The sequence below is a fragment of the Gobio gobio genome, assembly GCF_949357685.1.
Source record: "Gobio gobio genome assembly, chromosome: 4".
NCBI lineage: Eukaryota > Metazoa > Chordata > Actinopteri > Cypriniformes > Gobionidae > Gobio > Gobio gobio.
Window position 1 is genome coordinate 2,142,803 of NC_137100.1, and position 26,452 is coordinate 2,169,254.

Sequence of the window (26,452 nt, forward strand, 5' to 3'; positions counted from 1 at the left end):
TTTAAATTAACAGAACAAAACCAACGATATTTAAATTGATAGAGCAAACCCGACCGATATTTAAACTGATAGAGCAAAACGGACTAATATTTAAATCTCTTGTTATAGAAAAACCAACTGATATTTAAATCAAGTATTAGAAGCAAAAGCGACCGATATTAAAATTTATAAAGAGCAAAACCGACCAATATTTACATTAACAGAACAAAACCGACTGATATTTAAATATATAGAACAAAACCGACCGATATTTAAGTGTATTAATAGAACAAAACTGACCGATATTTACATTTATTAATAGAACAAAACCGACCGATATTTAAATGTATTAATAGAACAAAACCACGGATATTTAAATTTATAAATAGTACAAAACCGACCAATATTTAAATTTATTAATAGAACAAAACCGATCGATATTTACATTTATTAATAGAACAAAACCGGCCGATATTTACATTAACAGAACAAAACCGACTGATATTTAAATATATAGAACAAAACCGACCGATATTTAAATTAACAGAAAACCGACCGATATTTACATTTATAAATGGAACAAAACCGACCGATATTTAACTTAACAGAAAACCGACTGATATTTAAATTAACAGAAAACCGACCGATATTTACATTTATAAATGGAACAAAACCGACCGACATTTAAATTAACAGAACAAAACCGACCGATATTTAAATTTATAAATAGAACACCGACCGATATTTAAATTAACAGAACAAAACTGACCGATTTAAATTAACAGAACAAAACCGACCGATATTTAAATTAATAGAACAAAACCGACCGATATTTAAATTAACAGAACAAAACCGACTGATATTTAAATTAATAGAACAAAACCGACCGATATTTAAATTAACAGAACAAAACCGACCGATATTTAAATTAATAGAACAAAACCGACCGATATTTAAATTAACAGAACAAAACCGACCGATATTTAAATTAATAGAACAAAACCGACCGATATTTAAATTAACAGAACAAAACCGACCGATATTTAAATTAACAGAAAACCGACCGATATTTAAATTAATAGAACAAAACCGACCGATATTTAAATTAACAGAACAAAACCGACCGATATTTAAATTAACAGAACAAAACCGACTGATATTGAAATATATAGAACAAAACCGACCGATATTTATATTAACAGAAAACCGACCAATATTTAAATTAACAGAACAAAACCGACCGATATTTATATTAACAGAAAACCGACCAATATTTAAATTTATAAACAGAACAAAACCGACTGATATTGAAATATATAGAACAAAACCGACCAATATTTAAATTAACAGAACAAAACGGACCGATATTTAAATTAATAGAACAAAACCGACCGATATTTAAATTAACAGAACAAAACCAACCGATATTTAAATTTATAAACAGAACAAAACCGACTGATATTGAAATATATAGAACAAAACCGACCAATATTTAAATTAACAGAACAAAACCGACCAATATTTAAATTAACAGAACAAAACTGACCAATATTTAAATTAACAGAACAAAACGGACCGATATTTAAATTAATAGAACAAAACCGACCGATATTTAAATGAATAGAACAAAACTGACCGATATTTAAATTAACAGAACAAAACCAACCGATATTTAAATTTATAAATAGGACAAAACCGACCGATAATATAAATTGATAGAGCAAAACAGACCAATATTTCAAAAAGAACTGATATTTAAATTTATAAATGGAACAAAACCGACCGATATTTAAATTAACAGAACAAAGCCGACCGATATTTAAATTAACAGAACAAAACCGACCGATATTTTTATTAACAGAACAAAACTGACCGATATTTAAATTAACAGAACAAAACTGACTGATATTTAAATTAATAGAACAAAACCGACCGATATTTAAATTAACAGAACAAAACCGACCGATATTTAAATTAACAGAACAAAACCGACCGATATTTAAATTAACAGAACAAAACCGACCGATATTTTAATTAACAGAACAAAACCGACCGATATTTAAATTAACAGAACAAAACCGACCGATATTTAAATTAACAGAACAAAACTGACCATTACTTAAATCTCGTATTACGACCGATATTCTCACAGAGCTGATAAATCTCCGGGCTACTTTTAATCGGTTGCCGGGGGTCATGTTGTTTCTCGCGGGTTGTGAGTGCGATTTCAGCGCTACAACACCACAACGAGATCATCACACTGGGCTATTACTGGAAGCACAACTAGCCTGAAACACCACAACTTATCGTAATGATTTATGATTACTACAACTTCGACTTCATTCGAAAGAAAGGCCCAAAAACAGAGGTCGTCTTTCAATCATTTTAATACATGGTTACCTGTACACATGAGGAAGAAAAGAAACACTAAAATTAAACATTTCGAAATTATAATATCCCTTTTCATTAAGCAATGAAGTTAATACTAGATCAATTTGTAACTAGTCAATCATACATATATTAGATCACACAGAGTAGAAAGGAAAAACAGAATTAAAAAGTTACTGGATCGGGACTGTACAGGAGTCCACAGTGTGTACTGGGATGGATGAGAGCGCGCCGGTACCAAATAAGACAACAACTTTGATCTTCCAATACTTCCAATATAAAAAACGACAGGGAATTAATACACAGGTAGGCTCTCGCGGGCTTAGCAGTCTTGAACGCAGTCTTAAAGTTTACACAACACACACACATAAAACGTCTCATCTGTCAGCAAGATGCAACATCCAATTTCAAATGACACATTCACAATCTTTGAGTATGAAAACAGAACAGAAAAACAGGGACAGTCTTTGATTTAATTATATATCTTTTTAAATAAACTATTTAGTCAAGTATCCGAGCGTACATACATAGTTTTACAAGAGAGCAAAAGGCAAAACACAACCACCCCTTCCCCGTCAAATCACTGTAATAAAAAATTATCCATACGTCTAAAAAAAACCCTACGAGTTAAACGTCTGTCAAAATATTAGCGAAATCTTCCACAAAAAAACCAAAAAAAGAGAGAAGTGAAAGAAGATATTGCACCTTTTTCAACCAGAGTACAATAAAACGACAACAGAATACAAAGTACATGAGGAATTACATCATCGTGTAACAAAAGCATATATTTCTGTAACAAAAACATCACAGTTTTTCATTTGTCGCACTGAATTAAAATGCTTTATTATGTAAAAGAAAGAAACGCAAACTAAAGAAAACAACATTTTGTACACATTCTTAAAACATCGCATGACAAAACCAAACCATAACGTATTCAAGACTGCTAAGCCCGCCGTCGATTTATTGCAACAGAACTAGAAAAATAAGAGATTATATTGCGCGATCGATGAAATGCCGCAACTCCGGGGTTCGTTTTGGCGATATACATCTGAGTAATATATATATATATATCGTTGACTTAAAAAGGAAGAATAGAAAACACAAACCAACTCTGAAACGGTCCAAAAAGGATCCCGGAAATTGCCCATTCGGATAAATGGTGTGTGTACACAAGGATTTAGTAACAATTTGATGTCCTGATTTAGAAATAGTTCTCTTTTAAATCATATAAGTCGTTCTACAGCTAGTGTTTCTCACTAAGAAAAAAAGTAAAAGTCTTCAAGGCGTTGCAAATCTAGAAACCTCTGTTACAAAAGGTCTGTTTCCTCCTCGCAGTGATTCAAAAATCTTCAACTAAAGGGTCCGCAGTCGTCCGCTTTAATGATCCTGCGGGAGGAGAGAGAGAGAGAGAGAGTCAGAGACACACACACACACACACACACACACACACACACACACACACACACATTCTGAGAGTCTGAGACGCGCTTCTGCTTTCATTTCATCAGACAGAACACACTGTGTGTCTGTGCGTCCATGTCCGTGTGTGTGTGTGTGTCTGCGCGTCAGTGTGTGTGCGTCCGTGTGTGTGCGTTCGTGTGTGTGCGTCCGTGTGTGTCCGTGTATGCGTGTCCGTGTGTGTGTATGCGTGTCCGTGTGTGTGTGTGTATGCGTGTCCGTGTGTGTGTGTATGCGTGTCCGTGTGTGTGTATGCGTGTCCGTGTGTGTGTATGCGTGTGTGTGTATGCGTGTCCGTGTGTGTGTATGCGTGTCCGTGTGTGTGTATGCGTGTCCATGTGTGTGTGTATGCGTGTCCGTGTGTGTCCATCCGCCCGTGTCTGTGCGTGTCCGCCCGTGTGTGCGTCTGTGTGTGTCTGTGTGTCCGTGTGCGCCCGTGTGTGTGTCCGTGTGCGCGCCCATGTGTGTCCGTGTGTGTGTCCGTGTGCGCCCGTGTGTGTGTCCGTTTGTGTCCCCGTGTGTGCGCCCGTGTGTGTCCGTGTGTGCGCCCATGTGTGTCCGTGTATGTCCCCGTGTGTGCGCCCGTGTGTGCGCCCATGTGTGTCCGTGTGTGCGCCCATGTGTGTCCGTGTATGTCCGTGTATGTCCCCGTGTGTGCGCCCGTGTGTGCGCCCATGTGTGTCCGTGTATGTCCGTGTATGTCCCCGTGTGTGCGCCCATGTGTGTCCGTGTATGTCCCCGTGTGTGCGCCCGTGTGTGCGCCCATGTGTGTCCGTGTATGTCCCCGTGTGTGCGCCCGTGTGTGTCCGTGTGTGCGCCCGTGTGTGTCCCCGTGTGTGCGCCCGTGTCCGTGCGCGCCCGTGTGTGTGTCCGTGCGCGCCCGTGTGTGTGTCCGTGCGCGCCCGTGTGTGTGTCCGTGCGCGCCCGTGTGTGTGTCCGTGCGCGCCCGTGTGTGTGTCCGTGCGCGCCCATGTGTGTCCGTGTGTGTGTCCGTGTGCGCCCGTGTGTGTGTCCGTTTGTGTCCCCGTGTGTGCGCCCGTGTGTGTCCGTGTGTGCGCCCATGTGTGTCCGTGTATGTCCCCGTGTGTGCGCCCGTGTGTGCGCCCATGTGTGTCCGTGTGTGCGCCCATGTGTGTCCGTGTATGTCCGTGTATGTCCCCGTGTGTGCGCCCGTGTGTGCGCCCATGTGTGTCCGTGTATGTCCGTGTATGTCCCCGTGTGTGCGCCCGTGTGTGCGCCCATGTGTGTCCGTGTATGTCCGTGTATGTCCCCGTGTGTGCGCCCGTGTGTGCGCCCATGTGTGCGCCCATGTGTGTCCGTGTATGTCCCCGTGTGTGCGCCCGTGTGTGTCCGTGTGTGCGCCCGTGTGTGTCCCCGTGTGTGCGCCCGTGTCCGTGCGCGCCCGTGTGTGTGTCCGTGCGCGCCCGTGTGTGTGTCCGTGCGCGCCCGTGTGTGTGTCCGTGCGCGCCCGTGTGTGTGTCCGTGCGCGCCCGTGTGTGTCCGTGCGCGCCCGTGTGTGTGTCCGTGCGCGCCCGTGTGTGTACGTGTGCGCCCGTCTGTGTGTCCATGTATGTCCCCGTGTGTGTCCGCGTGTGCGCCCGTGTGTGTCTGTGTGTGCGTCCCTGTGTGTGTCCGCGTGTGCGCCCGTGTGTGTCTGTGTGTGCGTCCCTATGTGTGTCCCCGTGCGTGTATATCTGTGTGTGCGTTTGTGCGCCCGTGTGTGTGTATGCGTGTCCTTTTGTGTGTGTGTGAATGCGTGTGTCCGTGTGTGTCCATGCGTGTGTGTTTGTGTCTGTTTTATGTGAATATATAGTGAAGTGTAGAGATTTAGATCCTGTGATCAAAGGTGAATTTATCATCGCTACACCCCAGTCCCCGCCGCACTCCAGTCCCCGCCTCACCCCAGTCCCCGCCTCACCCCAGTCCCCGCCGCACTCCAGTCCCCGCCGCACTCCAGTCCCCGCCGCACCCCAGTCCCCGCCTCACCCCAGTCCCCGCCTCACCCCAGTCCCCGCCGCACCCCAGTCCCCGCCTCACCCCAGTCCCCGCCGCACCCCAGTCCCCGCCTCACCCCAGTCCCCGCCTCACCCCAGTCCCCGCCTCACCCCAGTCCCCGCCTCACCCCAGTCCCCGCCGCACCCCAGTCCCCGCCGCACCCCAGTCCCCGCCTCACCCCAGTCCCCGCCTCACCCCAGTCCCCGCCTCACCCCAGTCCCCGCCTCACCCCAGTCCCCGCCTCACCCCAGTCCCCGCCTCACCCCAGTCCCCGCCGCACCCCAGTCCCCGCCTCACCCCAGTCCCCGCCTCACCCCAGTCCCCGCCTCACCCCAGTCCCCGCCGCACCCCAGTCCCCGCCTCACCCCAGTCCCCGCCTCACCCCAGTCCCCGCCTCACCCCAGTCCCCGCCTCACCCCAGTCCCCGCCGCACCCCAGTCCCCGCCTCACCCCAGTCCCCGCCGCACCCCAGTCCCCGCCTCACCCCAGTCCCCGCCACACTCCAGTCCTGGCAGTACACAAGCTGATAAACATACTATGATAAACTGTAGTAACTCAAGCAGTGTGTGTGTGTGTGTGTGTGTGTGTGTGTGTGTGTGTGTGTGTGTGTGTGTTTACCGGGAGGCCGGGAGCCTGTGTCTGTCCCTGGCTGTAATACGCCCCCTGCTGTCTGTAATACTCCACCCAGGCGGCGCTGTAGTCTGGAGGAGAACTCTGCTGAGAGCCAGGACCGGCTGCCTGAGCTGAACACACACACACACACACACACACACACACAGAAGGATGAGACACTGGCATCCAGCTACATTCTCTCAACCCCAGGAGGACAGGCGGTCTTACTCTGTTTCTTGTAATACTCCTCCCATGCTTTGCTGTAGTCGGAGCCGCTGCTCTGGCCTTGGTTCTGCTGACCTGCACAGAGAACATCAGTTAGTCCAAGGCCGGCCGGATCCGCCGAAATAAAGCAGAAAACGCAAAACGGCTATTGTCAAATGTCAAAGCCTGTGATTTAATTAAACAAATACATGCGCTGTGTGTTTGAGAGTGAAGCGCAGCGCTGTGTTCATTTACACGTGAGCAGCTCAAGATCCGCCGGCGTCTCAGAGCGTCTCGATTCATCTGCAGCTTCGTCCGCATCTGCTGTGAGTTTGAGTTGCTTTAACATGCGCCAAACATCTTCACAAACTTATAATGAACAGCGCTGACCAACACAAGAGACGCTTGCGGTTTTACGCCACAGTAAAAGTTTGACGTGTGAACACGAGGAAACGCCTGTATTGTAATTTTAGAGCTGTAATGTATAATTTTTATTTTTTTTTAAATACTAATCGTTCAAAAAAAATTATAATTAAATTTGATTAATTTAAATTACTACATGATTAGATTTTATACATTTTAAATTGTTATTAAAAAATGTTTTAATAATAAAAATAAAGCCACATTGAGATATAATTATACTTTTTTTTATTTGGCCAAATTGCGCAGCGCTACAAACATGGATATTACTATGGTAATATTTCTCTGTAAAACAATGGTGTATTTAATAAAAATAAAAAATATTTAAATTTAATTTAACTATTAAATCATTAAAAAATTACAAATTATCTAATAATTTATATAAATTAATTTTGTAATATGGTTTATATTTTTATTAATAATAAAAAAGCCACATTGAGATTTTGCATTTTGTATCACAATTTCTCTGATAAATAAAGATATACATTATTTTTTTATCCCCTCAAACTAAAAGTTTGGAAATTAAGAATTTTACAGTTGTAATGCAAGATTAAATTATTATTATTATATTACTATTGTTTTGTAAACACTAAATTTACTAGGGTAATATTTTACAGTCAAATAAAAAAAAATGTGTATTTAATAAAATAAAGTATTTAAGATAAATTACATTTAAAAATATTTGACATTAAATGCATTTAAAAATAACAGTAAAAAAATCATTTTTGTTTAGCTTTATGAATAATAAAAAAGCCATATCTAATATAAATCAATTTCTCACACCAAATTGTGCTACAAGCACGATTTTTAAAATCATATTTTGTATCACGATCACAATTTCTCTGATAAATACAGTATATTAGATTGTGCAACCCTAACAAAAAAAAGTAAAATGTATAATTTATAAAACTAAAATCGATAATAAATGAAGCTGCAAAGAGCAATTACGGGCCCAATCAAGAAGCCATGAATTTTACGCATTGATTTTTTCCAAGTGGGAAATGTGTTTACATTAACATTAATTTTTCGCTTATCATTTTGAGTGCAGTTTTGTAGTTCACAACGCTGTAAACGGATCTGCTGGTCTTTTAGCGCGCCGCTCTTTTATCGAGAGTAATGTAAAAACAACAACAGCGTTCCAGACGATTCAAAAGTGCCACAAAATAATATGGCAGACCCGGAAAATTGTTAGTCAGGCAAATAAAACCTCTCAAGCGAGTCCCCCTGTGGTGTTGTTTACACAGAAGAAGCTCAAGGAGAAGTGCTTTCTGAGGTACTTGCCTAGCTTTTTATAATACTGCTCCCACGCTTTGGAATAGTCCATCTGGCCGGTCTGGGATCCATTGTGACCTGAAATGAGCAGAAGGAAGTGAGTGTGGCGGCGGTCAGAAGACCCTGAGGATGAACTGATGAGGGTGGAGGAGGGTGGAGGAGGGTGGAGACTCACTGGGGTCCTGCTGGCTCTGGGGCTGCCAGGGCTGATATGTGGCTCCCCAACCTCCAGCCATGAACGTCTGCGGCCCACTGGAGCACAAACACACCTCAGGTTACACACAGCACAGCGGAAGGAGAGAAGGAGAGGAGGAGAGGGAGGAGAGGGAGGAGAGGGAGGAGAGGGAAGGAAGGAGGGAGGAAAGGGAGTAAAGCAAAGGGAAGGAAGGGAAGGAAAGGGAATGTGAGGAATGGAATGAGAGGGATGGAAGGAGGGAGGAAATGGAAGGAAGGAAAGGAAGAAAAGGAAATTAAAGATGAGAAGGAAGGAGGAATGAGAAAGAAGGAAGGAGGGAAGAAAGGAAAGAGGAAGAAGGATGGAAAGGATAGGAAGGGAAGGGAAGGGAAGGAAAGAGGGAAGCAAAGGAAGGAAAGGGAATTTGAGGAAGGAAGTGTAGAAAGGGATAGGAAGAAAGGAGGGAAGCGAAGGAAAGAAAGGGAAGGAAGGAGAGGGAATGTAAGGACGGAGGGCAGGAAAGGAAGAAAAGTAAAGGGAAGAAAGGAGGAAGGGGAAGGAAGGAAGGAGGGAAAGAGGAAGAAGGAAAGGGAATGTGAGGAAGGAGAGTGTAGAAAGGGAAGAGAAGAAAGGAGGGAAGCGAAGGAAGGCAAAAAAGGAAAGGGAAGCGAAGGAAAGAAAGGAAAGGGAAGCGAAGGAAAGAAAGGAAAGCAAAAGGAATGTAAGGAGGGAGGGAGGCACTCACTTCTGATGAGGGGTCGCTGGTCCCTGGGTGAAAGGACTGAGTCCAAAGCTGCTGTTCCCTCCCATTCCAGACGCCTGGAGGAGACATGAGCCATCAGAAACTACACTCTCACTCTCACACTCACTCTCACACTCACTCTCACACTCACTCTCACTCTCACTCTCTCACTCACTCACTCTCACACTCACTCTCACACTCACTCTCACACTCACTCTCACTCTCACTCTCACACTCACTCTCACACTCACTCTCACACTCACTCTCACACTCACTCTCACACTCACTCTCACACTCACACTCACTCTCACACTCACTCTCACACTCACTCTCACACTCACTCTCACACTCACTCTCACACTCACTCTCACACTCACTCTCACACTCACTCTCACACTCACTCTCACACTCACTCTCACACTCACTCTCACACTCACTCTCACACTCACTCTCACACTCACTCTCACACTCACTCTCACACTCACACTCACACTCACTCTCACACTCACTCTCACACTCACTCTCACACTCACTCTCACACTCACTCTCACACTCACACTCACTCTCACACTCACTCTCACACTCACACTCACTCTCACACTCACTCTCACACTCACTCTCACACTCACTCTCACACTCACTCTCACACTCACTCTCACACTCACTCTCACACTCACTCTCACACTCACTCTCACACTCACTCTCACACTCACTCTCACACTCACTCTCACACTCACTCTCACACTCACTCTCACACTCACTCTCACACTCACTCTCACACTCACTCTCACACTCACTCTCACACTCACTCTCACACTCACTCTCACACTCACTCTCACACTCACTCTCACACTCACTCTCACACTCACTCTCACACTCACTCTCACACTCACTCTCACACTCACTCTCACACTCACACTCACTCTCACACTCACACTCACTCTCACACTCACTCTCACACTCACTCTCACACTCACTCTCACACTCACTCTCACACTCACTCTCACACTCACTCTCACACTCACTCTCACACTCACTCTCACACTCACTCTCACACTCACTCTCACACTCACTCTCACACTCACTCTCACACTCACTCTCACACTCACTCTCACACTCACTCTCACACTCACTCTCACACTCACTCTCACACTCACTCTCACACTCACTCTCACACACACTCTCACACACACTCTCACACACACTCTCACACACACTCTCACACACACACACACACACACACACACACACACACACACACACACACACACACTCTCCACCCACCCCGATCTTCTCGTCGATCAGCTGTCTGGCCATCTCCATCTGCTGAGGAGAGCCGCGGATGGAGAAGATGCGGACGTTGGGGTCTGTGTTTGGCGGAGGGTTCCTCTGCAGCTCCACATGGGCTCCGGACTGCTGGTTAATGTTCTTTATGGTCTCTCCACCTGACCAAAACACACACACACACACACTCAATGATCCATATGCTCTGGGACTACGCCACAGTCATCACTTTGTAAACAATGACCCTTATAAGTGCTCACTCTGTAGGGACCCTTAAGCTCTGTATTTGAATGGGCGGAGTCATGGACGGGGTGGTCTAAGGGTGAGTGACAGGTTCTGTTCAATGGGGAATTAACGGTTTGACATTCACACTCTTTTGGCGTCTGAGTACACAGTTATTATCATCAACTATAACGGAAACATTCATTTACTGAAATAAAATCTAAATTATTTGACAAAGCAGCGGTTATCATTTTCTCTTTTTAAGTACTAAGAACTAAAACTTGTTGTTTTTTATTTATTTAAATGTCTGTAACATTAAGTTGTTCTAATAAATTTAAATATCGGTTGGTTTTGCTCTATCTATAAATATCGGTCGGTTTTGTTCTATTAATTTAAATATTGTCGGTTTTGTTCAATAAAAAAAAAAAAAAAAAAAAAAAAAAAAAAAAAAAAAAAAAAAAAAAATCGGTCTTGGTTTTGGTCTATAAATTTAAATATCGGTCGGTTTTGCTCTATAGATTTAAATATCAGTCAGTTTTGCTCTATAAATTTAAATATTGTTGGTTTTGTTCTATTTATAAATTTAAATATCGGTCGGTTTTTTTCTATTAATAAATTTAAATATCGGTCTCGGTTTTGCTCTATAAATTTACATATTGGTCGGTTTTGGTCTATTTATACATTTAAATATCAGTCAGTTTTGGTCTATAAATTTAAATAAATATCGGTCGGTTTTGGTCTATAAATTTAAATAAATATCGGTCGGTTTTGCTCTATTAATACATTTAAATATTGGTTGGTTTTGTTCTATTAATAAATTTAAATATCGGTTGGTTTTGTTCTATAAATAAATTTAAATATCGGTTGGTTTTGTTATATTAATACATTTAAATATCGGTCGGTTTTATTCAATTGATAAATTTAAATATCGGTTGGTTTTGTTCTATTAATAAATTTAAATATCGGTCGGTTTTGCTCTATTAATAAATTTAAATATCGGTTGGTTTTGTTCTATTAATAAATTTAAATAATCAGTCGGTTTTGTTCTATTAATAAATTTAAATATCGGTAGGTTTTGTTCTATTAATAAATATCAGTCAGTTTTGTCCTATTAATACATTTAAATATCGGTCGGTTTTGTTCTATTAATAAAATCAAATGCATTAAATATTAAACCGACCAATATTCAAATGTATCAATATGACAAAACTGACCGATATTACAGATTTAAAATCTGACTAATATTAAAATCAACAAATGTTTAAATGCATTAAATATTAAACCGACCAATATTCGGACATTAGTCGATTTTAATATTAGTCAGATTTTAAATCCGTAATAATCGGACGGTTTTGTTCTATTGATAAATTAAAATATCGTTCAGTTTTGTTCTATTAATAAATTTGATATTGAATATTGGTCGGTTTAATATTTGATACATTTAAATATTAGTGGACTTTAATATTAGTCCGATTTTAAATATTGGTCGGTTTTGTTCTATTAAGAAACTTAAATATTGGTCAGCTTTGTTCATTACGAAATAGAAATGTTCAAAAACGAATAAAAATGATATCAAATCTCCTCCAGATGAAGGGTTGTCTCGTTCCTTTAGATGAATTTCATCATGAACGTCCACAAACCTGTAATGACGATCATGTGCTGCCAGTTTATGCATTAATTAGCAGATTTGCGTTTCTCATACCAGCAGGGCTGTTAGCTCTGACCTCGGTGTCAGACACAGATCTCATTGTTGATCAGCTTTGTTCGACTCTTTTCAGTGTGTGTTGAAGACCACCAGTAGTTTTAACCAGCAGCCTTTAACCAGTCCTCTATACGCTCGGCTCCATGGACTCTTTATCCGTCCCTCTGTCTGACTGCGGAGCTCATAATGGCTTCATTAATGCAGAAGTTAAATTTGTTTGACAAAAGCTTAATGGCCCCGTCTCAGTCAATCGGCCCTGGCGCGGAGGCAAAGGAGAGGAGGAGCGTTTGAGGAGCGTTTGATGAGCATTTTCAGCCAGGGTCAGCCGGGGTCAGGCCGCATAGATGAGTCTCCCACAAGTGGACAAATGTTCAGACATTACTGTGTTTCCCCTTACCAGGCCTTTCTGTGTTCGTGCACAATCCTGAGACCCCTCGCTTTTCCCTCCAGCAGATGATTTAAGGATGCTTTATGTTGCTCAAACTATTTTTTTTTTGAAAATGTGTGATTATATATATCCTTGAAAGTTTTCAAGGAAATTAATTAGTTACATTCTTGAAGTGAACGGTCCTTTACACTTGGACAAAACCGACCTATATTTAAATTTATTAATTGAACAAAACCGACCTATATTTACATTTATTAATAGGACAAAACCGACCGATATTTAAATGTATTAATAGAACAAAACCGACCTTTATTTACATTTATTAATAGGACAAAACCGACCGATATTTAAATGTATTAATATAACAAAACCAACAATATTTATATTAATAGAACAAAAATGACCGATATTTTAATTTATTAATAGAACAAAACCAACCGATATTTAAATGAATTAATAGGACAAAACCAACCGATATTTAAATGTATTAATAGGACAAAACCGGCCGATATTAAAATGTATTAATATAACAAAACCAACAATATTTATATTAATAGAACAAAACCGACCGTTATTTATATTTATTAATATAACAAAACCGACCAATATTTATATTTATTAATAGAACAAAACAGACCAATATTTATATTTATTAAGAGAAAAAAAACGACCGATATTTTAATTTATTAATAGAACAAAACCAACCGATATTTAAATGAATTAATAGGACAAAACCAACCGATATTTAAATGAATTAATAGAACAAAACCAACCGATATTTAAATGTATTAATAGAACAAAACCGGACGATATTAAAATGTATTAATATAACAAAACCGACCGATATTTAAATGTATAAATAGAACAAAACAGACCAATATTCATATTTATTAAAAGAACAAAACCGACCAATATTTATATTTATTAATAGAACAAAACCGACCGATATTTAAATGTATAAATAGAACAAAACCAACCGATATTTATATTTATTAATAGAACAAAACCAACCGATATTTAAATGTATTAATAGGACAACACAGACCGATATTTCAATTTATTAATAGGATAACACAACCGATATTTAAATTTAAAGCTACACTGTGTAACTTTTTTAGTTTATTCTTAGCTAAAAACGCTTAGTTCTTTCAAAAATATATGTGCTCATTAATGTATATTTACTTCTTTCAAGTAATAAAGTATTCTCGTAAGTTTATAATATGCCATTGAAAATACATAAGGTAATGGGATCTAACGTGGGTCGCCATGTTGCCCCTCCATCTTGAAAGTATATTAGCCAAAGAGGGACATACCCGTAAATTCAAGCTTGGCCTTTGGCGTTTTAACACTCGATGGCACCGTGTCGAATGTGGACGAGGTCGAACTGGAAGCCATGTTAATCTTGGGCTAAATCGGCCACCGTAGGAGTTAAAGGGTTAGTTCACCCAAAAATGAAAATTCTGTCATTAATTACTCACCCTCATGTCGTTGGACACCCGTAAGACCTCCGTTCATATTCGGAACACAAATGAAGATATTTTAGTTGAAAGCTGATGGCTGAGAAAGGCTTCACACAGGCCTCCATTGGCATTCAGTACATTGACACTTCCAAGATCCATGAAAGGCACTTAAAACGTCGTTACAAAGTCTATCTCACCACAGTGGCTCTACAATAATCATACAATGCGACGACAATAGTTTTTGTGCGCAAAAAAAAATCAAAAGAACACCTTTATCCAGCTTGTTATTGCCTTCCGCGTGTGTCTCCACGACGCATGCGCGAGAATATGACGTAGCGCCGGGGCTCGGGATTCCATGAAATGCACACTCTAACCCCATTTTGAGCACTACGCCGAGACCTAAAGCACGATCAATGTAGAATTCAACAGCTTAGACACGCGCGTCTTCCTCTGCTCGTAAACAAATCGCTTCTGGGTCATATGTCCGAACGCCGGATCTGCGTCATATTCTCGCGCATGCGTCGTGGAGGCATACACGGAAGTCGAGAACAAGTTGGATAAAGGTGTTATTTTGATTTTTTTTTGCGCACAAAAACTATTGTCGTCGCATTGTATGATTATTGTAGAGCCACTGTGGTGAGATAGACTTTGTAACAACGTTTTAAGTGCCTTTCATGGATCTTGGAAGTGTCAATGTACTGAATGCCAATGGAGGCCTATCTGAAGCCTTTCTCAGCCATCAGCTTTCAACTAAAATATCTTCATTTGTGTTCCGAATATGAACGGAGGTCTTACGGGTGTCCAACGACATGAGGGTGAGTAATTAATGACAGAATTTTCATTTTTGGGTGAACTAACCCTTTAAAACGAAATCGGAAATTGAGAGGAAGAGAAACTAATATTCCCTGGATGGTCATATACCAGTTCACCACTAGATGGGGGAAAATATCACACAGTGTAGGTTTAATAGAACAAAACCGACCGATATTTAAATTTATTAATAGAACAAAACCGACCGATATTTAAATTTATTAATAGAACAAAACCGACCGATATTTAAATTTATTAACAGAACAAAACCGACCGATATTTAAATTTATTAATAGAACAAAACCGACCGATATTTAAATTTATTAATAGAACAAAACCGACCGATATTTAAATTTATTAATAGAACAAAACCGACCGATATTTAAATGTATAAATAGAACAAAACCAACCGATATTTATATTTATTAATAGAACAAAACCAACCGATATTTAAATGTATTAATAGGACAACACAGACCGATATTTCAATTTATTAATAGGACAACACAACCGATATTTAAATTTATTAAAGCTACACTGTGTAACTTTTTTAGTTTATTCTTAGCTAAAACGCTTAGTTCTTTCAAAAATATATGTGCTCATTAATGTATATTTACTTTTTTCAAGTAATAAAGTATTCTGGTAAGTTTATAATATGCCATTGAAAATACATAAGGTAATGGGATCTAACGGGGGTCGCCATGTTGCCCCTCCATCTTGAAAGTACATTAGCCAAAGAGGGACATACCCGTAAATTCAAGCTTGACCTTTGGCGTTTTAACACTCGATGGCACCGTGTCCAATGTGGACGAGGTCGAACTGGAAGCCACGTTAATCTTGGGCTAAATCGGCCACCGTAGGAGTTAAAACGAAATCGGAAATTGAGAGGAAGAGAAACTAATATTCCCTGGATGGTCATATACAAGTTCACCACTAGATGGGGGAAAATTTCACACAGTGTAGGTTTAATAGAACAAAACCGACCGATATTTAAATTTATTAATATAACAAAACCGACCGATATTTAAATTTATTAATAGAACAAAACCGACCGATATTTAAATTTATTAACAGAACAAAACCGACCGATATTTAAATTTATTAACAGAACAAAACCGACCGATATTTAAATTTATTAACAGAACAAAACCGACCGATATTTTAATTTATTAACAGAACAAAACCGACCGATATTTTAATTTATTAACAGAACAAAACCGACCGATATTTTAATTTATTAATAGAACAAAACCAACCAATATTTTAATTTATTAACAGAACAAAACCAACCGATATTTTAATTTATTAACAGAACAAAACCGACCGATATTTGAATGTATTAATAGATCAAAACCAACTGATATTTAAATCTCTTGAAGCTCACAAACACACACACACTTATATCAGCACATGGTGCAGTTCTAACCTTTCCCGATCACAAGGCCGCATTTATCAGCAGGTATTGTGTAGGTGACTTCCTGCAAGCCTCCAGGAGTCGCCATGTTCCAATCGCCACGACCTCTGCCGCGACCTCTGGGTCCGACCGGACCTCCAAAACCATCACGTTCCTGAACGCCAAACAGACAAGATCAAATACAAGCCACACAAAAGATCCAGAGTTGGTCATGTGCACATTAACTAAAAGCTAAAAATAACCCTATACTGACCAACTTAACCAGAGTCTAATCGAGATACTTGAATCTTGAGCTGAATAACGAGCTCATATTTGATGAAGTTTGTATTGATTGTGTCTATTTCTGCTTTGAAACAGTCTGGATAGTGTAAAGCAGTATAGAAGTAAAGCTGATGTGACTAGAATCATAATGAACTACATCAAACAGCAATAATTACGGATGATCTAGATGTACCTGTGCTGTTTGGACCAGATCATTGATGAGGTGAACTGCGTGTTGACATCGATCGGGCTGACCCATGACCTGAGCGATCCGGTCGGGACTGATCCCATCATCTGAAACACATTAAAATAACAATTCAAATTCAAATTCAGTTACTGAATCAACTCCATATTCACGGGTTGTAAACATGTGAGAGAACAGTATATTAATCCCTGTAAACTTCCTAATGCTTTAATGATCCTGCTAGGCCTCCACGGGTCTTAAGAGATTTGTGTGATCAAGTGTGTGTCCCAACATGCCCCAACCTGAGATCACCAACATCCCTTCCCGAAACACATACAGGCACTGATAAACCTAAACTGAAGCTGTTAAAAACATTTCTGTTAACTATAGATAAAGGTGAAATAAAACACAAACATTAGCTGAAAAACCTAATCTAAAATTAGAAATGTTGTAATTCAAAACATTGATAAAACTAAAATAGCACTGCTATACATGATCAAAGACGATTTGCATACTCCAAACTAAAACGAAAGTAATGGTTGGTATTAAAAAGAAGGAAAAGCAAAACTGCATATTGATCCATGATCCAGTTATATTTGCATTAGCTCGTTCCCTTTTAGATCATCTCACAGATTTCAGTTTCACAGCACTGTTCTATTCTTTGTAAATCTGCTTTGGATCTTGGGACTTATTATAATAAAATTATAGTTATCGTGTTTGAAGTGAACAGGCCTTTAATCTTGAAACTCACCACTGAAATTGTTTGCAACATTTAACAGACCAAAATCGACCGATAATTAAATCTTTTAATAAACCAAAACCAAATGATATTTAAATGAATTAATAGAACAAAAACGACCGATATTTCAATTAATAGAACAAAACCAACAGATATTTAAATTAATAAATAGACCAAAACTAACTGATATATTAACATTTTAATAGAACAAAACCCGACCGATATTAAAATGAATAAATAGACCAAAACTGACGATACATAAATATTTAAATAAATTAATATAACACAACCAACCGATATTTAAATTAATAAAAAAAAACAACTGACATTTAAATGAATAGAACAAAACCGACCGATATTTAAATGAAAGAACAAAACCGGCCGATATTTAAATGAAAGAACAAAACCGGCCGATATTTAAATGAATAAAACAAAACTGAGATTTAAATGAATAGAACAAAACCGACCGATATTTAAATGAATAGAACAAAACCGACCGATATTTAAATGAATAGAACAAAACCAACCGATATGAATATTTTAATAGAACAAAACCGACCAATATTTAAATGAATAATTAGACCAAAACTGACCGATACATAAATATTTAAATGAATTAATAGAAAAAAACCAACCGATATTTAAATGAATAAAACAAAACTGACATTTAAATGAATAGAACAAAACCGACCAATATTTAAATGAATAGAACAAAACCGACCGATATTTAAATTAATTGAACAAAACTGGCCGATATTTAAATTTATAGAACAAAACCAACAGATATTTAAATTAATAGAACAAAACGGCCGATATTTAAATTAATAGAAAAAAAACAACCGATATTTAAATGAATAAAACAAAACTGACATTTAAATGAGTAGAACAAAACCGACCGATTTTTAAATTCTTAATATTACACGCACTGTTCCATTATTTGTAAATCTGCTTTGGATCTTGTGTTGTAAAATCTTCCCGCTCTGATTAGTTCTCGTCTCTATGAAGCCCCTTTTTCTGAAAAGCACACTGTGCTCTGATTGGTCGGCTGGAGCAGTGTGTTGTGATTAGTGTTTGGGAAATGCCCCGCCCCTTACCATAACGGCAATTCCAACACACACTACTGACAAACTCAACCAGGCCCGCCCCTTTATTCTGCATATTAATTATTATAATGAGGAATATTGTGACGTGTTTGTTCCTGAAGAAAACTCAAGACTACAATGGAGGCAAACACTGACACTGATATAGATATTTTCATGCTCAAACAGCAACACTACACACTAAAGACAGATGAACACGTCAAAAAAACTGACCAGGCTTAAACTGGATCCGGACACCCGCATCGTTCTGAATCTTCTTGATCATCTCCCCGTTTCTGCCAATGACGATACCAACTGCAAACCTGGGCACCGCAACCTGTGTGTGCAAGAGCCAATTATGAATGATTTCTGGCTTCGTCTTGAGCTCAAAATGACTTGAAGCTCAGGATCCGGAGATGCTTACATCGATGCTGCTGCCCAGTCTGGAGCCGAAGTCACTGCGGCCGCTCCTGAAATCTCCCTGATCCTTTTCCCTGATGATCTCAACGACCAGCTCCCGCGCTTGCTGTACCGGACACACACACACACACGCACACACACGCACACACACACACACGCACACACACGCACACACACGCACACACACGCACACACACGCACACACACGCACACACACACACACACACACACACACACGCACACACACACACACACACGCACACACACGCACACACACACACACACACACACACACACACACACACACACACACAGTGTCAGATGTCATTCAACACGGCGGTGGATCTGTGACTATAATGGCCCCCATGTACTCGCACAGAAGATCTTTTTCATTCTTTGTTTAGGGGTTAAAATAAGTGCGAAACACCTTTGCAGAGAAGATCCTGACGACATAGGACGCACCGATATGATCATTTTGGCCAATACCGATAATTCTTTATATTTGAACACTGATAACCGATATATTGGGAAATAATCAAAATCCAATTTTTGTATAATTAAGATTTTGCACAGACCTCTAACTAGGGACGCACCAATATGATCATTTTGGCCAATACCGATAATTCTTTATATTTGAACACTGATAACCGATATATTGGGCAATAATCAAAATGCAATTTTTGTATAATTAAGGTTTTGCACAGACCTCTAACTAGGGACGCACCGATATGATCATTTTGGCCAATACCGATAATTCTTTATATTTGAACACTGATAACCGATATATTGGGAAATAATCAAAATCCAATTTTTGTATAATTAAGATTTTGCACAGACCTCTAACTAGGGACGCACCGATATGAACAATTTGGCCGATACGATAACCGATAGTTTTTTATATTTGAAAGACGATAACCGATATATTGGGCAATAACCAAAATCCAATTTTTTTATAATTAAGGTTTTGCACAAACCTCTAACTAGGGACGCACCAATATGATCATTTTGGCCAATACCGATAATTCTTTATATTTGAACACTGATAACCGATATATTGGGCAATAATCAAAATGCTATTTTTGTATAATTAAGGTTTTGCACAAACCTCTAATTAGGGATGCACCGATATGATCATTTTGGCCAATACCGATAACTCTATATTTGAACGCAGATAACCGATATATCGGCCGATAAATCTACATCCAAAGTCATCATTTATATGATTTTTGAGAGCCTGATTACAAAAACACAAGTCTCACCATTAAACACAATATCCCAAACACACAATTATGATGTTCTCGTGATCATTTTATGTAGCAAATATGACAGACTTGAACTGTATTTTCCTTTTTTGAAGTGATTTCAAATCATATTTTAAAGCTACTCAACGCCATCATGATGAACAGAGTCTCAGCTGAAGGAAATAATACAGTATTTATCAGCTTTTATATATAGGACAAATCTTATCGGCCGATATTGATATGGTAACCGATATATTGGGCATCCCTACAAAGATAAAAGATTTTTTTTAAATATACATGTGAAAATATATTGAAACGGGCATGAAATTGAAAGATTCCAAAATGTGAAAACGAGAAAATGTCAGAGCACACAAAAAAAACTATTTTGCATTCATATTTCGGTTGTGTTCCATATATTTTTAAATGCTTATTTTTAAACAAAGCATTTAAAAAATTGATTCATGCTTATTTTTTAGATCCGTGACCACGTTTGCTATTCAGATAATATACGTTGTTTTATGCGTTTTTGAGTGACCTCAATACTTTTGGCTGGAAATTAATCCCATATGCTGACCTTGACGGACTGAACGAAAAAAATTAAAGCAGAGAAGATTTACTCAAAGGAGGCGGAGCCTCAGAGCCACACCCACCAATTACATCATCATCACGGACCAATGGTAGTTCAAAAGGTGCTAGAAACCTCGTTTTGGCCTGATTTAGTTTGAAACGAAGCCTCACCAGTTCATTCTTCGCTTACACATGAAGTATATCAGAGCCTTAATGTTATTAAAGAGACAGACCTGAACTTTATAAGGGTCGCCAGTGATTCTCAAGGGTTTGTCTGATCCAGTGGGCATCGGGTCGTCCTGAATCATGATCATCTTCACTCCTGTCCTCTCCTGTGGACACACAAAATAAACATACTAATGAATTCTCATGAATGAAGGGCTATTGCTAAAATACCCCTGATTCTTAACTACTTAAAGGTGAATTTAGCAATGATATTAATATTGTACTGATTCATTCGGCCATTGAATAATAATTAATTAAACTGATTTGTTGATAGTGTGATTGAGTCCGTAATGAACACAAAACTGCTGTGGTTTCATTTGGAAATATCCTGACGAAATAAAGCAAATGAAGATACACGGTTTAAAATGTAACTCAAAATGTTAACTTATTGTTTATTGAACTGTCAATTTGACATTGTGCTGTTATTCAGGAGAAAAACAGCTCGTGTGATATCGCTTAACAACATAATTTGATATAAACAAAACTCATTGGGGAAAAATGGCCCTGTATATTTTGAATTTCAGGAGCATTTAAAATAACGGATAAAAAAATAAAACCGATTTCATAGAAATATATTAGACAGCCTTCTGATTACTAACAGTTAAATTAACCATCAAATGAGAGTCAAGAAAAATAAAAAAACATTAAAAAAATTATGGAACTCAGGAAAATTACATGATTATTAAATATTTAATAATTTAACCACATTTGACAGGTTAGTGTTAATTTCAAACCAGAATATCAAATCTTTATGATGTTGTGTTGAGACAGTAAAGCTGCATTCATTGGAAAAATAGTGAAAATAACACCAACAACTTTAAATCAAAGTCAAAATCAGCCACATCAGGCTAATCAACAGCTCCAAGCTCCACATATCACTGAAATATTGAGAGTTTATCATAACATTTCTACAACAGATGCTTACCTTAATAAGTGTGGGCGAAATGACCAAAATCTCATATCACAATAAACGACAACGACAGGCTATTTATCGTGATATGGTTATTTTAGCTTTAAATAAGGATTTTATGATATCAACATTTCTGATACCATATACATTTCACAATTCTTGTCACCAAAGTCAATATCACAAACTACTAGCCTAAATAAATAAAACTCAAGGTCACTGAAAACGAGTAAACAGTTTGTGATGAAATAAGAAGAAATTACAAAATTACAGGAGAAAAAATTAAATATAGCTGCAAGCAGCAATACCGGGGTCAAGCACAACAGAAGCAAACACTGAAGCATCAACAGACCAACTGAAAAAAATGAGTGAAGACATTTGAAGACAATTTTAAGCAAAAATGTTAAAACCCCACATTATAACATTGAGTTGTATAGAGCCAATGTCATATTTTGTTCTATTATAGCGCCACCAAGAGGCACAATCCTACCAGTTTTTGTATGGCCTATGTTTCTGAACTTCTGACGCTGGTTTCGTCTCGATCGGACTAGCGGTTTCAAAGATATCAGCTAACGTTTTTTAAAGCGCTAAATTACAACACTGCTCAAACCATACGCCGAAACCTGGCAAGTCTGGTATCGTTGGACTCGGCAAGAATTCAGGAGACAAACAAAGTTACTCCCATGAAAATAAGTCAATCACACCCAAAGTTATAAGAGTTTGGGGAAAAACATTATCCACTAGGTGGCGCTGTTTCGAAACTTCTCAGGCTCCTTCAGGGCATCGTCCTGATGACCCATACCGAGTTTCATAACAATCCGTTCATGAGTTCATAAAATACAGCATTTTAGCACATAATTCAAAATGGCCGATATGGTAAAATTGGGTATCAGTCGACTCGGCATGACGAGACCACTTTTATGATTTTTAGCGCCACCACCTGTCCAAAGTTTCACTCATGTTTATGCTAATAACTTTCAAACACTAAGAGCTAGAAACAAAATTGTCTCAAGACGATTCGATCGCACCCTATGACGCCATTTTCCTTCATGCAATTTTCACGCCATTTAGAATTTTCTGAAAAACATACTTTTTCAAACTCCTCCTAAGCCGTTGCTCTGATGTTCAGGAAAATTTAACCAGATCCTCTTCAGAACATGCTGACAAAAAGTTATGGAAATCAAGTTGATTAGTTGAATCGTTTTCGATAAACGCGCGGACAAATTTTACGTAGCAGTTGCAAAAATACACTTAAGGCTACATCTCCACAACGCTTTATCGTATTCAAACCAAACTTGGTACATGTCATCACAAGCATGACCTGAGGGAACATACAGCGTTTCAGCGCAGCGCCACCTACTGGTCCGGAGATACGAAAAATTGCTATTTTTACCTTCTGAGCCATTTTAGCTGTCAGCCATTTTGAATTATGTGCTAAAATGCTGTATTTTATGAACGCATGAACGGATTGTTACAAAACTCAGTATGGGTCATCAGCACGATGCCCTGAAGGAGCCGGAGAAGTTTCGAAACAGCGCCACCTAGTGGAGAATTTGTTTTCCCTTCAAATGCTTATAACTTTGGGTGTGGTTGACTTATTTTCATGGGAGTAACTTTATTTGTCTCCTGAATTCTTGCCGAGTCCAACGATACCAGACTTGCCAGGTTTCGGCATATAGTTTGCACAACGTTGTAATTTAGCGCTTAAAAAACGTTAGCTGATATCTTCGAAACCGCTAGTCCGATCGAGACGAAACCAGCGTCAGAAGTTCAGAAACATCGGTCAATAGCTAAACGCTAATACCCAAATGTCAAAATATTGATAGTAAGGGAGTAAAATCCAATCAAAGTCAGGTGTCAGTCATTTTTTACCTGATTTTTCATATAAATGTCTATAACTCCAAAACAAAATGAGATTTTTCACCAAAATTGACACGTGTATGGGCTCAATCCGAGGACACATTAAAAGAATGTAGGATTGTGCCTCTTGGTGGCGCTATAATGTAACAAAACATGAAATTCCCATAGACTACAATGCATTTTTCTGCCTTTTTGCCTAAAATCATCTTAAAATGCCTTTAATTGTTCATTGTTGGAGTTGATCTGACACTCACAGCCATGTCTTATTGGCTGATTTGCGCTTGGTCTCGATAATGGCTGCTTGCAGCTATATTTAACAGTTATTTTTGTCACATAAAATTAAGCCATTTCTCTCTCCAAGTATGTATTTTTATACATCTTGTATTTATAGGAAATATTAATAAAAATAAAATATTTATTTAACGTAGAGTTATTTTTCTCCTCTATTTCTATAATAATCAGTGTTTGTGCTTGATGAATCTCCACTTTCAGCCATTTTGATTTTATGTCATAAATAAATTAAAACAAAAGTAGTGATATAGAATTATGGGTGAGGATGTAACATCTCAAGCTTTTAAAGCTACACTGTGTGATATTTTCCTCCATCTAGTGGTGAAAAGGTATATGACCATCCAGTGAATATTAGTTTCCGATTTCGTTTTAACTCCTACGGTGGCTGATTTAGTCCAAGATTAACATGGCTTCCAGTTCGACCTCGTCCACATTCGACACGGTGCCATCGAGTGTTAAAACGTGAATTTACGGGAATGTCCCTCTTTGGCTAATGTACTTTCAAGATGGAGGAGCAACATGGCGACCCGCATTCCAACCCTCACCCGTATGTGTTTACAACGGCATATTATAAACGTACGAGAATACTTTATTACTTGAAAGAAGTAAATATACATTAATGAGCACATATATTTTTGAAAGAACTAATGTTTTTAGCTAAGAATAAACTAAAAAAGTTACACGGAGCTGTCCGTGGCAGAGGGTTAAAGAGTCGTGGGACACTTTGCATCTAATATCCAGCCAACCTGAAGTTGTTTGATGGTGTCGCCTCCCTTCCCGATCACCAGTCCGACTTTACTGGCCGGGATCAGGATCTCCTGGACCGCGCTGTTCCCGTCCATCTGACTGTGGAAGCCCGGCCCGTTTCGACACCGGTCCACTATCTGCCCCAACAACCTCTTGGCTTGCCTGATGGACGGACGGAGAGATCATGAGTGAATGCTCAGTGTGTTCTGATGAAGATATTTGACAGATCTCAGTGGACTCTTACTCGATACTCTCTGGGGTCCCAGTCAGGGTGCAGGGCCGGTCCATCATCCCTCCACTGTCTGTGGGACACACAACACCATTACAGACCCTCAACACTCATTATAAAAGCACAACACACACTGAGGACGAACACAAGCCGATTTGCTCAGATTGTGGCCATCAAATGCTTCATTTCTAACAGAGGTGGACAGTAACGAAGTACATTTACTTGAGTACTGTACTTAAGTACACTTTTTGAGTATCTTTACTTTACTGAAGTATTATTTTTTAGGTTAACTTTTACTTTAACTTCACTACATTTGAAAGACAAATATCGTACTTTTTACTCCACTACATTTATATCAAGGTCCTCAAAGTCAAAAGTCGTTTCTGTAGCAGCTTTGCAAGTCAGTGGATTAATTGTTTTCTTCTTTAAAAGTTTTTTTTTTTGCAAAATGTAAATGTCTGGGAGAAAGAGAAGCATAGACATATGGATGAAAGAGCTCAGTTCAGTCTGTTTTTTTGTGCCTCTCAGATGCCAGAGAACGAGTACTGAATAGAGCTTTCTTTTGCGTTTTTTCGCACTTAAACAGACCAATACACACAAAATGTCCAAATTTTCATTTTGGAGAGTATTCACGTAAACAAAGTTGATTATGTCTTAAGTGAACGTAAACAGTTGGGGGAATATCGGATGTGTATCAGTGTGTAGGATTTGTGCATTCTGCCTTAAAGTGACAGCAGCTTTGTAAAAAGCGTTGTAACTTTTAAGTATTTAAATTAGTTCAAGGTGGTCGTATGCTAGCATGTCGGATGGAGCATCACAGACTAGCTTAAACCACCATGGCATAGCGTGCATTTATACAACAATGCAACAATAATAAAAGAATGCATTGACATAAAAAAGGAAATTTACTTTTGATACTTAAGTACTTTTAAAAGCAAGTACTTCTGTACTTTTACTTAAGTAAAAATTGTTTTTAACAACTTTCACTTGTAATGGAGTAATATTTGACCAGTAGTAATTTTACTTTCACTCGAGTAAAGGAGTTGTGTACTTTGTCCACCTCTGATTTCTAATGTCTAAAGTAGTTTTAAGGCCTTTGCACACTGAGTCCGAAATTCGCATGCAAAATTTTCGCACGTCAAAAAATAAATTCGACCTCACGTTGTGTCAATCACGC

At 39.0% G+C, this 26,452-nt stretch overlaps 1 protein-coding gene across 4 annotated transcripts in view; it reads right to left on the reverse strand.

Annotated features, from left to right (window-relative positions):
- Nucleotides 1-2,348: 2,348 nt before the first annotated feature.
- The window catches only part of fubp3 (far upstream element (FUSE) binding protein 3), a 48,695-nt gene continuing 24,591 nt past the window's right edge, over nucleotides 2,349-26,452 (reverse strand). The window contains exons 6-21 of one of the 4 annotated variants that reach the window (XR_013816391.1): nucleotides 25,291-25,348; nucleotides 25,046-25,208; nucleotides 21,250-21,348; nucleotides 19,213-19,314; nucleotides 19,023-19,125; nucleotides 16,980-17,080; nucleotides 16,538-16,679; nucleotides 10,530-10,690; nucleotides 9,249-9,322; nucleotides 8,504-8,580; nucleotides 8,338-8,406; nucleotides 6,892-6,957; nucleotides 6,661-6,732; nucleotides 6,439-6,563; nucleotides 3,338-3,753; nucleotides 2,349-2,697 (exon numbers count right to left, since the gene is read on the reverse strand). Coding sequence is in view for 2 of the 4 variants with exons in the window: in XM_079815396.1 (XP_079671522.1) it covers nucleotides 3,745-3,753; nucleotides 6,439-6,563; nucleotides 6,661-6,732; nucleotides 6,892-6,957; nucleotides 8,338-8,406; nucleotides 8,504-8,580; nucleotides 9,249-9,322; nucleotides 10,530-10,690; nucleotides 16,538-16,679; nucleotides 16,980-17,080; nucleotides 19,023-19,125; nucleotides 19,213-19,314; nucleotides 21,250-21,348; nucleotides 25,046-25,208; nucleotides 25,291-25,348 (1,421 nt within the window). In the remaining 2 variants the exon portion in view is untranslated. Of the gene's footprint in view, nucleotides 3,754-6,438; nucleotides 6,564-6,660; nucleotides 6,733-6,891; nucleotides 6,958-8,337; nucleotides 8,407-8,503; nucleotides 8,581-9,248; nucleotides 9,323-10,529; nucleotides 10,691-16,537; nucleotides 16,680-16,979; nucleotides 17,081-19,022; nucleotides 19,126-19,212; nucleotides 19,315-21,249; nucleotides 21,349-25,045; nucleotides 25,209-25,290; nucleotides 25,349-26,452 lie in introns of all 4 variants that reach the window. The other 3 variants (XR_013816390.1, XM_079815396.1, XM_079815397.1) reach the window with 3 other exon arrangements.